We start from the raw sequence: 14,156 nt of genomic DNA on the forward strand, positions 1-14,156 counted from the left end.
AGCAGAGCGAAGGTGCTGAGAGCTCCTCCACATCCTCATCTTCCTTAACTCCACCAGAGCCCATAGCTGCTGCATATATGCCAGTGACCACAGCTGCCCATGCAGAGACCGCAGTCTTCGGAGGTATCACATAGATTCTTGCACGATGAGGCCAGCTATCATGCTCCTCATTGCCCTTTCGGCAAATAAGTGTGCAATCTTTCTCCATCTCTTCCAAGACAACATGCAAGGGCACATCGTAGGACAGGGCACTATCTCACCTAGAGCACCAGTGGATCATACGAACATTCCAATTAGGAACAGGAGTAGGATATTCAGCCCCTTCAGCCTGCCCTGTCATTCAATAAGATCATGGCTGATCTGATTGCAACCTCAGCTCCAGATTCCTACCTACACACGATATTCTTTCACCCCCTGGTTAATCAAGAATCTATCTGGCTCTGCCTTAAAAGTATTCAAAGACTCGGCTTCTACTGCCTTTTAAGGAAGAGAGTTCCAGAAACACACAACCCTCTGAGAGAGAAAAAATCTCCTCATCTCGGTCATAAATGAGTGACCCCTTATTTTTAATCAGTGACCCCTTGTTCTAGATTCTCTGACAAGAGGAAACATCCTCTCCACATCCACCCTGCCAATACACCTCAGATCTTAAAGGTTTTAATCAAGTCTCCTCTTTCTCTTCTAAACTCTAGTGGATACAAACCTAACCTTTCTGATCTTTCCTCATAAAGGAACACGCACATTCCTGATATTACTCTAATAATTCTTCTTTGAACTGCTTCTCATGTATTTAAATTTTTCCTTAAATAAGGAGACCCATATTCTACACAATACTCTTGATGTGGCCTCACAAGTACCCTGTACAACTGAAGCACAACCTCCCCACTTTTGTAATCCATTCCCCTCACAATAAAAAATAATGTACTATTTGCTTTCCTAATTACTTATTGTATCTCTATACTCGCCTTTTGTGACTCATGCACTAGGACACCCAGATCCCTCTGCGCCTCAGAGTTCTGCAATCTCTTGCCATTTAGATAATAAGCTTCCGTTTATTCTTCCTGCCAAGATGGACAATTTCACATTTGCTCACATTATACTCCATTTGCCAGAGTTTTGCCCACTCACTTAACCTATCTATGTCTCTTTGTAGCCTCTTTCCATCCTCTTCACAATTTACTTTCACTGTGGTTATCATAATTATATTCAGGACTTTATTTACTTTCACTTCTTTATGACTCAGTGTATGTGTGCACATTAGAGCAGTGTTCTTCAAAGTCGGGGGCGCGAACAACCCGGGCAGGTGTTGGGAGGGTCGCGGAGCCATTGTCTGCGGCGCTCCCTATTGGGCAAATCCCCGCGCAGCAGCCGGCTTTTCATAATGCCGGCTGCAAGCGGCTGCGAATATGTTAAAAAAAAAATTTGGCCGCATTGCACATGCGCGCACGATCATCATTGCATGCGCAAGCGTCGATCATCGGGCACTCATGCGCAGTGCAGCCGCTATTTTTTTAAATGCAGCTTTTTGTTTTACAACTTCTGTAGTGGTTTTTATTCATTTATTTTATTCATTTAATTTTAATTTTTTTTGTTTATTTTATTCATTTTGTTTTGTTTACAAGTTCGGGGGGGGGGTTTATTCATTTTTATCAATTATTTTATTCATTTTTTCTTACAAGTTTGGGAGGGTTTATTCATTTTTTTCATTTATTTTACTCATTAAAAAAATTTTTTTTTTTACAAGTTCGGGAGGGGGGGGGGTTTATTTGATAAAATTTTACAGAGGAGAATCCATACTTTCCGATACCAGAAGGCTTCACCTTCATCCAACAGGTTCCATTGGAGAAGCGTGTACGAGGGCCAAAGAGACCCAAAACCATTTCCTCCATTTTTGTCAGCAGCAAACAAGGTAAGAGAAAATGGTGGATCGCGCATGTCGGCCGGCGTGGGTCGCGAAGGTCGGCCGGATTGGGTTCCGAATGTTGGCCGGTCGGTAAAAATGGGTCCCTGGAAAAAAAATTTGAAGAACACTGCATTAGAGAGTTCAAAAGGAATGATACAAATGTGAGGTTGCTTCTTACCAGTAACATTGAGGGCAACACGTGGAATTGCATCTCAATGTGGCTTCACCAGAAGCAATGATGTGACTTAATTGGTGAGGCATCCGAGAGCTTTTTCTGTCTCTGTTGTATCACATCATACTCCAGAGATCAAAGAGATCTAAAGGTCAATCATTAAGAAGCACCTTGTATTTTTTAGTTTCCACTTAAGCGTGCCTCGAAGGGAAGCTGAATGATCTGATTCCATGGTTAGATGCTAGTCAGCAAGTGCATCTCAAGCATGAGTGCTGGGTGCAAGACAGTCATCGCACGGCAGTGTTGCACTTTGGCCTTGGTGTGGGCATGTGTAGCTAATTTGCTCTCGCCTCCACGGTAAATGCATTGGGCGGAATTCTCCGTAGCCCGACGCTGAGATTGAGATCAGCAATCAAGCAGAGAATGGATTCCGATGCCAGAATCAGGGCAGGCGCCAGTATGACGCCGGTTCGCGATGCTCCGCCCCCTACAAATCAGTATCATCGGGATGTGCACCGCGCGCAGCCGCAAGGCCGTTGGCGTGTCATCAGCCGGCTCACCCACAATACTCTGCCCGTTGGGCCGAGTTCCCGACGGCGCGTGCCATGTGTGGTCCCAGCAGGCAGGAACCTTGTGTGCCGGCTGCGGACAGTGTCTAGCGCCACCACACTCAGCCGGGAACCGTGCCGCTGGCTGGGGGGCTTCTGCTAGGTTTGGGGCGTAGCCAGAGGGTGGGCTGTGGGGTCAGGGTGGGCGGGTATGCGGTCCAGCAGGGCCGGCGCCATGTTTTCCAGTGCAATAGGTGTAGCTTGTCAGCCCTGCGTATGCGCGGCCCAGGACCCGGCGATTTGCCGGATGCTTTTCACACGATCTGCGGTTTTCCACACGGCGCCACTGCTAGCCCCTCACCGGTACCGGAGTCAGTGAGTGGTTTGCGCCGATTTACCCGCCGTGAACCACCTGCGGATTCTCCGTTGGCGCCACGCACTTAACCTCAGGAACTGAGAATCCAACCCATTGTCTTTTCTGATGTCACAGAATGTGCTTCATGCAATTTGCAGAGGTACATTTAAGACAGGACTGATGCATATGGCATCCAGGTCTTATCCGGGACCATGGACTAGAATGGATGTAGTAAAAGCTATTTCAATGAGTGTTACGGCACACTTATTTAATTGTGCGTGAGATGCTATATCTGCAGCGGAAAAGGGTTTGACCTCTTCATTCGGGTCATTATCTGGATTGTGGGCATGAGTTGGATTACCCTTATCTATCGGTCATAAATATAAAGCAATGTTTATTTCTTTAAGAACTCATTTTGGTATATTCACACAAAATTAAATCAAAAGACCTTGTTTCTGCGGGCCTGGAAATGTCCTTTTTAAAAAAATATTTTTTTATTCTCCTTTTTCACATTTTCTCCCAAATTTACACCCAACAATAAACAATAATCAGCAACGAATGTAATGTCAATCCCCATATCAATAACAACGATCCCATCCTCCCACCAAACCCCCAAACATTAGCCCGCATGTTAACATAAACAATTGACAAAGAGGAATCAGGAATCACCCATAGTCTCCTTGAAATGTCCTTGAGACACCAACGAGTGAAAGCAAAAACTTCAAGATAAAAGTGACTCCAGATTTACAACATTAAAAGACATTTCAACAAAAGGCCCGAAAAGTAATTTTTCCGAATGCTTCAAGGATTCTCCGATGGCTAAAATTCCTCCCTCTAATCAGTCAAATGGATCACAATCTGCAGGGAATCGTTATCTGGGTTTAGCCCCTTACTTAGATTCATTGGTTTTAATTCTCAGCTGAGACCCCCTTGATTCGTTCAGGAAAGCGTCAGTCACTTAACAGGCGATTGGTTTTTTTCTGGAAATTTAGAGTATCCAATTCACTTTTCCAATTAAGGGGCAATTTAGCATAGCCAATCCTCCTACCCTGCACATCTTTGGATTGTGGGGGCAAAACCCTCGCAAACACGGGGAGAATGTGCAGTGATCCAGAGCCGGGATCGAACCTGAGACCTCGGTGCCGTGAGGCAGTAGTGCTAACCACTGTGCCACCGTGCTGCCCTAACAGGCGATTGGTTAATTAGACATTAATCAATTACTCCAAATTAGTTAACTTTCCCACAACTGTTGTCCCATGTTCAAACTCCCTACGTCACATCTGGCCTCAGTTACGAGATTGTTTCAAACTCGTTGAATGTACCCTCATACTCATATCTCTTACTTTCAGTAAGAGTACTTGCAGTACATTATTCGTAACATTTGAGACAGTCATGGACAGTATTCAAAAGATTAGCCAATTTTATAACTTACTCATATTGGCGCCGTGTTCTTATAGTGGTTAGTACTCTGCGTTATGGCCGCAGCAGCCTCTGTTCGAATCCGAGTCACGGCAATGTTACTGTTTATCAGGGCTGGTTTAGCTCAGTGGGTAGACAGCTGGTTTGTGATGCAGAACAAGGCCAGCAGCACAGGTTCAATTCCCATACTAGCTGAGAATTCTGAATTCTTCCTCTGTATCCGAACAGGAGTTGGAATGTGGCGACTAGGGGCTTTTCACAGTAACTTCATTGCAGTGTTAATGTAAGCCTACTTGTGACAATAAAGAGGGGCTGTTTAGCACAGGGCTAAATCGCTGGCTTGGAACGCAGATCAAGGCAGGCCAGCAGCACGGTTCAATTCCCGTACCAGCCTCCCCGAACAGGCGCCGGAATGTGGCATCTAGGGGCTTTTCACAGTAACTTCATTTGAAGCCTACTTGTGACAATAAGCGATTTTCATTCGTTCATTCATAAAGGTTAATTATTTATTTATTTCTACAAATTCAATAATTTTCAAGAATCATTTTATTTTCCAGTATATTTTAGCTAATATTTTAAAGGACCCCCCTCTATAATTGTTGAATCCACCATCTCCCACCTTTTTATTATTTTAAACTTAATAAAATAAGTCAATTAATAAATGAACAATATAATAATAGTAAAGCGAAAGGAATATAAGCTAAGGAAATCGCATTCACAAGTGTCTTTGATGGATGCTGTCCTTCAACATTGGAATCGGTTACAAGCATTTAAAAGAGTTACAAGCCTTTACATTAGTAGATTTAGTTAATAATATCAGGAATAAGGAATCAATAAAAAGAGCCTCCCATGCCCTGTAAAGGTATTGCTACTTCAGGGTTTCTTGTCATTCTCTTACAGACACATTTGGTTGTCAAAAATACAAGATTCACAGCAAAAATAAGTAAAAGACATCCAAAAATCAAGGCGTCAAAAAACATTTTTCAAGTGGCTATTCCTCGCCTCCGTTATTCCGTATACAGTACCTTTTCCTTTGTCTTCTCCTGGCTGGCTTGCCAGGAGGATTCCCCTTATCTCTTGCTCATAGATATGGGGCTGGATTCTCCTTTTCAGGGACTATATCCCCACAACATCGTGAAAACTGCTGTCAAAAGGCCACATATTCACAGCCCTGCTAGCAGGGAGCCATCGTGAGGAATGGGCTCCACTCCCTTGTGAGGAATGGGCAGACCCTAGAGAGAATGTGGCATCATGGCATAAGCACGTTTATGTGGAGGTATGTCACCAGGGACAGTCTGATAGCAGTTGTGTTTTCGGAGACCTTGTGAAAATCTACTCCGAACAAGGACTCTTCTGGCAAGCAAACCTCCTGCACAGAATCAGCCTTGGATGCCTGTCCTTACCCCCATTGATGGCTCATCATCCTCATCGCTTTTGGGATGGTCTGAATGTGCATGATCTTCCTCCTCCTCCTCTGAGGTTGCAGCTTTGCCCATGGCTTCATTGTCTTCTACTTGAAGGCTCCTCTGCTGCGCAAAGTTGTGCACTATACAGCACATAACAACTATTCCCGAAACCTTTGCTGGGGAATATTGGAGAGCTCCCCCTAACCAATAGAAGCATTGGAATCTCATCTTTAAAATCCCAATGGCCTAATCATCTGGTACTCTTGTTGATGATATGGCTGCAATTGTAACTTCGCCCTGCCACTGATAGGGGATTGCTAAAGGGAATCATTCGCCCTGTTCTTCGGGGGTAGCCCTTATCCCTATGAGTCATCCCCAGATCTGGGTAGGTGGCTGAAATAGATTGAGGAGTTATAAATTCCTTAATGTGAAGGAGTCATGGCAGGTGCCTGGGAAACTTGCACACACTTCAGGAAAGGCCTCATTGTGGTCACAAACCACCTGCGCATTGATCAAGTGAAATGACTTGTGTTTCATGAAGGTGTGCATTTGCTGAGGGTGTCTTTATGGAAAACCTGCGTGCAGTCAATAATGCCCCACACCCGACGGAAACCTGCAATTCCGGCAAAGGCAGTGGCTAAAATCCATGGGGAAACTATCCTGTTCTCCCACATGAGCTTCTCCATCCTTACTCACATACTGTCATCTACATCAGCCATTCCTTCAAAACAAAAGTCTAGGCTTTTGTATGTTTTACCTGTTAAAGTAATCAGGTTGTAACTGGAAGGCACCCATTCACCATGTCCTGTCTCTACACTTCTGAATGTCTAATTGATTCTGCCTTATTGCAAATTTTTTGATGCTATGTGACCAGGAAAATCACTGCCCTCTTCCTCCACTTAACATGTTTTAAATGCATTTGATCTGATGCATGAACAAAAGCTGTAAATATTTGTTTAATCTTGTATCTAATGATCTGTTCCTCTCTGCTGTAGATGGTTACATTCGGGAGCCTGTCATCCAACTGGTCTCTCCCCCTCTTGACGCAGCCTCTGCAGGACTAACAATTGTAATGAGTTGTTTGGTATCAGACTTTTACCCTGCTGATATTTCAGTGACTTGGAGGGATGAGAATGGCCCAGTGGATACGGGAGTGATGCAGTTTGCAGTGGCTTTGGGCAGTAACCGCACCTACCGGACTGTGAGCCAACTCACTGTCCTGACAGCAGAGTGGGAAAGTAACTGCACTTACTGGTGTGAGGTGAAACACGTGTCCCTGGGACAGCCGATACGGAGAGCAGTCAGTAAGGAGCTGGGTAAGGTTTATTTTCTGTGTGTGTGTATATATATATATATATATATACAGGTATCTGAATGGGAGGGTGAGGTGCATGTGTGTGAGGGGAGGATTGCACTGTGAGTGTCAGGACGTTTGAGTTGGTGGGGTGTACAAGAGGGGTTAGTTTGTGTCATTGGGGCAAGGGTGGTATTGTGGGTGATGTCTGTTAAGTGATGAGAGAGTTGACAGTTAATTAGTAACCCTGGGCCCCATGAAAATAGCCGTGGGAACAATTGTACTTTTGGCAGAAGTCTGTGGTTTGAGGAAAGGGCCTCTCAAAACTGTGGGGAGAAAGCTGCTGCTGATCAAGTGTGAATATAACTTCATACACACATTGGTTCACACAAGGTGAAATCATTAAATTGTGGAGATTAATTTCTGAGGTTTTTTTGGTGCAGTACTAGTGTCCCTATCTCTTAGCATGAAGCTTTGGGTTCAGGTTCCTCTTCAGGATTTGATGGCCATGAAAGGTGTGTTTATAACATGGTAAAATAGGTTGGTTAGCAGCCTGTAAATCTTCCAATACACCTGATGGCAGACAGCAAGAGCAGGAGAGTTACCTGGTCAGCCATACTGCAGAAGGCAGTGGCAAAAGGCTACAGTGCTTTGCCAAACATAATTACAGACCAATCCAATGGTTGCCAATGCCCTCTTAGGCCATGGTACTTAAAGGAGAAGGAAGATCAAATTAATGCCAGTTTGATTGACAGATATTACTCTACCTAAAAGCCTTAGCACTTATTCCTTAATCAGGAAATTATTTCATTTCAATCATAACTCTGCCCTGTTTCAAAATCGATCTATTGTCTCCTTTATTGTATTAAAAGCAGGTGGAATCCTGGGAATCATGGCTCCGCTGTGGATTGTTGCTGTTGTGGGGGGCTTACTTTTAATTATTGCTGCCGTTATTCTCATCCACAAGAAAACCACTTCTTCCTCCCGCAGCGAGACAGGTGAGATTGGTTTTAGTGCCCTGCATGCACATTTGAAACATTGGCACAATTTAACACAAATTAAAGTGTTGCACCACTGTTCCTGTAAGGACTCCATCACATTCTCCCAGTTTCCCCGCATCCGTCGCATCTGTTCCAATGATGCTACCTTCCGAAATGGATGTCTCTCTTTTTCCTGAAGTGAGGGTCATCCCTACCCCTTCCCACTATGGTTGACAATGCGCTCAACCGTGCCTCACCCACCTCCCACACTTCGGCCCTCACGCCTTCCTTCTGGAATCATGACAGAGTCCCCCTTGTCCTCACTTCTCACACCACCAGCCTCCGCATTCAAAAGATCATCCTCTTCCATTTCCGCCAACTCCAGCATGATGGCACCACCAAACACATCTTCCCCTCATCCCCCACTGTCAGCATTCCGCAGGGACCGCTCCCTCCGTGACACCCTGGTCCACTCCTCCATGATCCACAACACCTCATCCTCTTCGTACTGCACCTTACCTATACCTCCTCACTCCTCACCACCCAAAACCCAAACATTCCTTTCAGGTGAAGCTTATGTTAAATATCTCAAATTTAAATATAACACCAAGGTTACATTCAGTCTGGATCAGTCTCAGAGCTGCCAAGGAGAGGGGCAAAATTGGTGGCTTCCTTCTGTTCTGTACTTTTGTATGATTCCACTAAACCACTAATTGTGAAGAGGAAGTTAGATAATACACACTTGTAAATTATTGTAACAACATGCCATGAATGACAGTTTCTTACCATGTTTCAATTTCTTAATGCAGCAGATTTTAGGGAGACGTTAAACCTGGAGCCCAGACAGGAATCCGTCTACCAAAATGTCTATTACAAGGTATTTGGACAAAAGCCGTATGTTTGAATCATGGGAGACCTGTGTCTGTATCATATGTTTCAGGGAAATCTCTCAAGTCTAGGACATGATTGGCATGATGGCACAGTAGTTAGCATTAGCGCCAGGGACCCGGAATCAATTCTGGCCTTGGGTGAGTCTGTGTGGAGTTTGCATTTTCTCCCCATGTTTGCGTGGGTTTCCTCCGGGTGCTCTGGTTTCCTCCCACAGTCCAAAGGTTAGGTGGATTGGCCACACTAAATTGCTCCTCCGTATCCAAAGCTGTGCAGGTTAGGTGGGGTTATGAGGTTGCGAGGATGGGCGGGGGATTGGGCTGAGGTAGGTGCTCTTTCAGAGGGTCGGTGCAGACTCGATGGCCTCCTTCTGCACTGTAGGAATTCTATGGTTCTATTCTATTCAATGAAGTCACGGTGACTTACTTTACACTCTGTCTTGCACAGATCTCGTGAACTCTTGACAGAATTAATTTAGATAGCAAGACATAACTTAATGCCTGATCAATTTTTAACTGAAAAATTTGCACTTTACTGTATTAACTCAAACCATTGGATAATTCACACGTTAGTGCAAAAAACAGCGATTAATTTCTCACAGATGGTAGAAGTAATTTGAAAGATTTCTGTTTATTAATTATGCTGCCCAGTCATCTGATCAGTTACGCTTTTGAATGTTGCTGTTCTGTTATTCCAGTGTGATGTGGTTCTGAAGGTAATTTTAGCAGGACTTTAGCAGGAGCTGGGTGTGGACGGGTGGTGCAGAAAATGGGAGTGGCCCACCACATGTAGTTTGCCTTCCTCCTAACCTTCCTCCTGCCTGAGGATGGGAGGGTCATTTAGCCAGTGTGATCATAGTACATTTTGTGGACCACTGCCATTGTCTGCACCTTGCTCCCACTGGAGTCCCATTAACACTGAACATGTTCCTAAAATGTTGGTCCATTCTTTGTCTTAATCATGAAAAATGGGGAAAAAATAGCTTGCAATCAATGCAAATTGTAAGACCAGCAGTGGGCATAAATGCGCCACCACCATGGCGTGTTTCAGAAACTCCAAGCAGATGCCAGGCCTGCCAACAAGGCATTCGTAAAGATCGTCCCCGCAGCACCATGAGGGGAAATTTCATGGGTGGTATTTGTGGCAGACGTGCCTTTCCAGAATCAACTTGTTCAGTCAGAAGTACAGCAGAAGATTACACCTGACCTCAAAGGTTCTGAGGCTACACTCCCATTATTTCGAGCAGACTGATAAGATGCCAATCCTTTATTTTGAACTCAGGTGATGCACAATTTATTTGAGATGCATTAACATCTCCACTAAAAGAGGCTAGAGAGTGTCATACAAATTTGCTGGTGTGTTTATTTCAGTCCACTTCTTTCTCGGCTGTAGTCCTTTAAATAACTTTGGTTCTGTTATATAAATGGTTGCATTAGATATGATTTGGCATTATCATGCTTTTCCGTGATGCAGGATGAAAACTGAAAGTTGGGGAACCCGCACTAAGTACGGCAATGTAAAAGAGAAGACAGCTTCATGTTTTGGGTGTAAACTTCCCAGAGTCTCAGAACCGATATAGGGTGGGATACTCAGGCCCTTCCCGCCACCAAGATCTTCTGTCCCGCCAAAGGTGATTCCCCCCACCCATGGCGGGACTGGTGAGCCTCGCGGGGGTGGGTTGGTGGAAGGTCCCGCCAACAGCCAACGTCGAGCTGGCTCCGCTGCCGGAAAACATGCCGCGGAAGGGCCGGAAAATCCCACCCTGTTTACAAATGTTGATTTACTGTCAGTTTCCAGCATTTTTTGCTTTTATTTCGGATTTATCTTTGTGAGCAGCTGGGTTTGAAATCGCAGTGCTAATTATTGTTTTCTAGGTTTACTTCTAAAGATTTTTCTTCTATTTCAGTGAAACACACTTGAGGGACCAGCAAAGGTTGGTGATTTTGCCGGCAACCATATTATGGAAACAGGAATAGGCTGCATTTAATTGTACAATTCAGTGGGAAATACAGAAATGTTTGTTGATATCTTACGACCTGTTTTTATACGTCGTTTGGGAACAATAATGGATGGACCATTGAGCCAGTCAATGAGATCATGGCTGATCTGTGATCTAACGCCAGATAGACACCTTTGCCCCTGCAATAGCTTGCAATCAATGCAAATTGTAAGACCAGCAGTGGGCATAAATGTGCCACCCCCATGGCATGCTTCAGAAACTCCAAGCAGATGCCAGGCCTGCCAACAAGGCGTTCGTAAAGATCATCCCCGCAGCACCATGAGGGGAAATATATACACAGGCATTGATGGATTAGCCTATCCTGCGCTTGGATTTCTTTGAATCTTTAATTATGTTAAAAGGTAATCAGTGAATGTCTCTCGTTTCTAAACTGTAAAATTATACTTAGTTTGTGTGGGGCCTACGTGCCCAGCTTCCATCCAGGACTCTAAACCAGCTTATTGTAAATAGTTACTAGAGGTTGTTTGCCTTGTTTCCTGAATCCCTTGTTCGTTTCAAGTTTTCATTGCTGAATAATAAATGTGCAGGAGCAGTCAAAGAGGTGGTTAGTGCATTGCTGAAAACAACAGGGAGTGGCACATTGACACAGAGCTTCTATTACCAGGATTTGATTTTAGCTGATAAGATGATCATCAATCAGATCCTGCTGCCTATTAAACAGAATACAGCCTGCGTTTGAGGGATATATTAGCCACTGCTTGTTGGTACTTGCTCTGTTCACAATAAAGCATGTTGTTTTGCGAGGAACAATGATTATTGATCTAGGATTGATTTTCCCATTTCAACAGATGTTTGCACAGGAGATGTTAGTTAAAAGACTGAGGCTAATACTTGGGTTCTATCCAGTTGTCACTTTCAGTGAGTGCTTTAGAGATGGATGTTGCGTTGGCTATTTACTGATTTAAAGACAAGTGCTTTTTAATAGTTGAGATTTGGCACTTCCCAATAATGCAGAACAATGTTACTCCTGTTTCAGTGGGAAACACTAATTCACACTCTCCAGGCACATATCTTCTATTCCCTCAACCTACTCGAACCCTTGACTGGTTACTTGAATCAGTAGTTAATGAAACTCTTGTGCTGGTGACGATATCGAGTTCTTTCTGCATTCAGTCTGGTCTCAGTAAAACGCTGAGTTGGGATCGTAGGTATTGATTTGTTTTATTTCAAATAGCTTGTAGCTCGACTCACTGATAACAGCAGGACCAATACAGTTCCTGAGATCCCCAGAGCAAGTGAGTGAAAACAAAGCACCTAACATCTTATACACATGAACATAGAATCAAGTTTCACACACGACCAAATAAGGAAAGATGGCAAATGCAAAGCTCCCATAGACTTTCCCACATATTCCTTGACCTGGCCATATAAGCTGATCTTCACAATTACTGATCCTAATAGGCTCATTCCACATTCCTCAGCCCTCTGGGGCCCCTTTCACCCAGCATCCTCTGTACAAAGAAACGGTCCTAATGGCTGCCCATCCCCCTTCTTCCTGCCTTGAATCCCATTTGCAGGCTGCACATTACGATTTTACTCCTAACTTGGCCTAACTACCCATCATGTCTTTCTGTTCATTTCCTCATTCCCTCCTTTTATCATTCTATGATAACTACTATTCCACCTCCTAACCAACATTCCCTTCCGCTACCCGCCGACAACGGGACACCAGTGGCGTTGTGGCAGATGCATCGACCTGACGTCTGGGTTACGCTACACCTCCGTTCAGTGCAGGTAGAGAACAGACATGTTATATTTTCTTTCACCTCTGCCACAAGGGTCTCTATTGGTAGAGAAATGTTTGGGCAGGTAGTCCCCCTGATGGTCAAAAAGTGTGCTAACAATTCGCCAGACCAACAATAGTCCTGTTGCTGTCTCGGTCCAAATTTGGATTTTGGTTAGGCATACAACTCCCAGTGTCCATGATAAACATCCCCAGGTTAATAACCTGTATCGATGTCTAGTCTGGAAGACCGTCCCACAATTCATTACATTCCGTACATAAACACCTCATCACATTTTTACAGCCACTGGCTCTCCGTCCGGGTTCCTTCTGGTTTGATGGTCGCCAGTAACGGGATGTCATCTTGGTGAGTGGTGATGGGCCGAGTCTATCGGCATCATCCGAGTCATAGTCATCTTACAACACATATTAAGGCATCCAATAATTATACAATATACAATTATAATAACAAGCATTATCAATCCATCCATCAGGTAAAACCCCATGACCGAGCTATGAGAGCTGACTCTGAGCTGAATCCTGCTTTAGGGTTTATATCCCCCTTCTAGTTGTACTGACTAGCAGATATCCCTGATCCTTGTAATTTGTGTGTACATGTCGTGATTTGTAAACTGCACAGAAATCCATCGTAAATTCATCCATCCCGCAGACCAGTGTCGATAGACTCTTTGTATTGTTCTTTCCTCAAGTCCAATCACAGTGAACCATAGCTGTCGCTACTCAGCAACAAAGAACAAAGAAAATTACAGCACAGGAACAGGCCCTTCGGCCCTCCCAGCCTGCGCCGATCCAGATCCTTCATCTAAACCTGTCTTCTATTTTCCAAGGATCTACTTCCCTCTGTTCCCCGCCCGTTCATATATCTGTCTAGATGCATCTTAAATGATGCTATCGTGCCCACTTCTACCACCTCCGCTGGCAAAGCGTTCCAGGAACCCATCACCCTCTGCGTAAAAAACTTTCCACGCACATCTCCCTTAAACTTTCCCCCTCTCACCTTGAAATCATGACCCCTTGTAATTGACACCCCCACTCTTGGAAAAAGTTTGTTGCTATCCACCCTGTCCATACCTTTCATAATTTTGTAGACCTCAATCAGGTCCCCCTTCAACCTCCGTCTTTCCAACGAAAACAATCCTAATCTACTCAACCTTTCTTCATAGTTAGCACCCTCTATACCAGGCAAATCCTGGTGAACCTCCTCTGTACTCTCTCGAAAGCATCCACATCCTTCTGGTAATGTGGCGACCAGAACTGCTCGCAGTATTCCAAATGTGGCCTAACCAAAGTCCTACACAACTGTAAATGACCTGCCGACTCTTGTACTCAATACCCCGTCTGATGAAGGCAAGCATGCTGTATGCCTTCTTGACCACTCGATCAACCTGTGTTGCCACCTTCAGGGTACAATGGACCTGAACTCCCAG

At 44.5% G+C, this 14,156-nt stretch overlaps 1 gene segment (V, D, J or C); it reads left to right on the top strand.

Moving 5' to 3' along the window:
* Window positions 1-11,735, top strand: part of LOC140427433 (Ig gamma-2C chain C region-like) — a 61,953-nt gene extending 50,218 nt beyond the window's left edge. Inside the window, 4 exon segments of the C gene segment in view lie at window positions 6,799-7,119; window positions 7,970-8,095; window positions 8,887-8,954; window positions 10,872-11,735. Coding sequence covers window positions 6,799-7,119; window positions 7,970-8,095; window positions 8,887-8,954; window positions 10,872-10,874 — 518 coding nt within the window.
* The last annotated feature ends 2,421 nt before the right edge of the window (window positions 11,736-14,156 follow it).

The sequence above is a fragment of the Scyliorhinus torazame genome, chromosome 7 (assembly GCF_047496885.1).
Source record: "Scyliorhinus torazame isolate Kashiwa2021f chromosome 7, sScyTor2.1, whole genome shotgun sequence".
Taxonomy (NCBI): domain Eukaryota; kingdom Metazoa; phylum Chordata; class Chondrichthyes; order Carcharhiniformes; family Scyliorhinidae; genus Scyliorhinus; species Scyliorhinus torazame.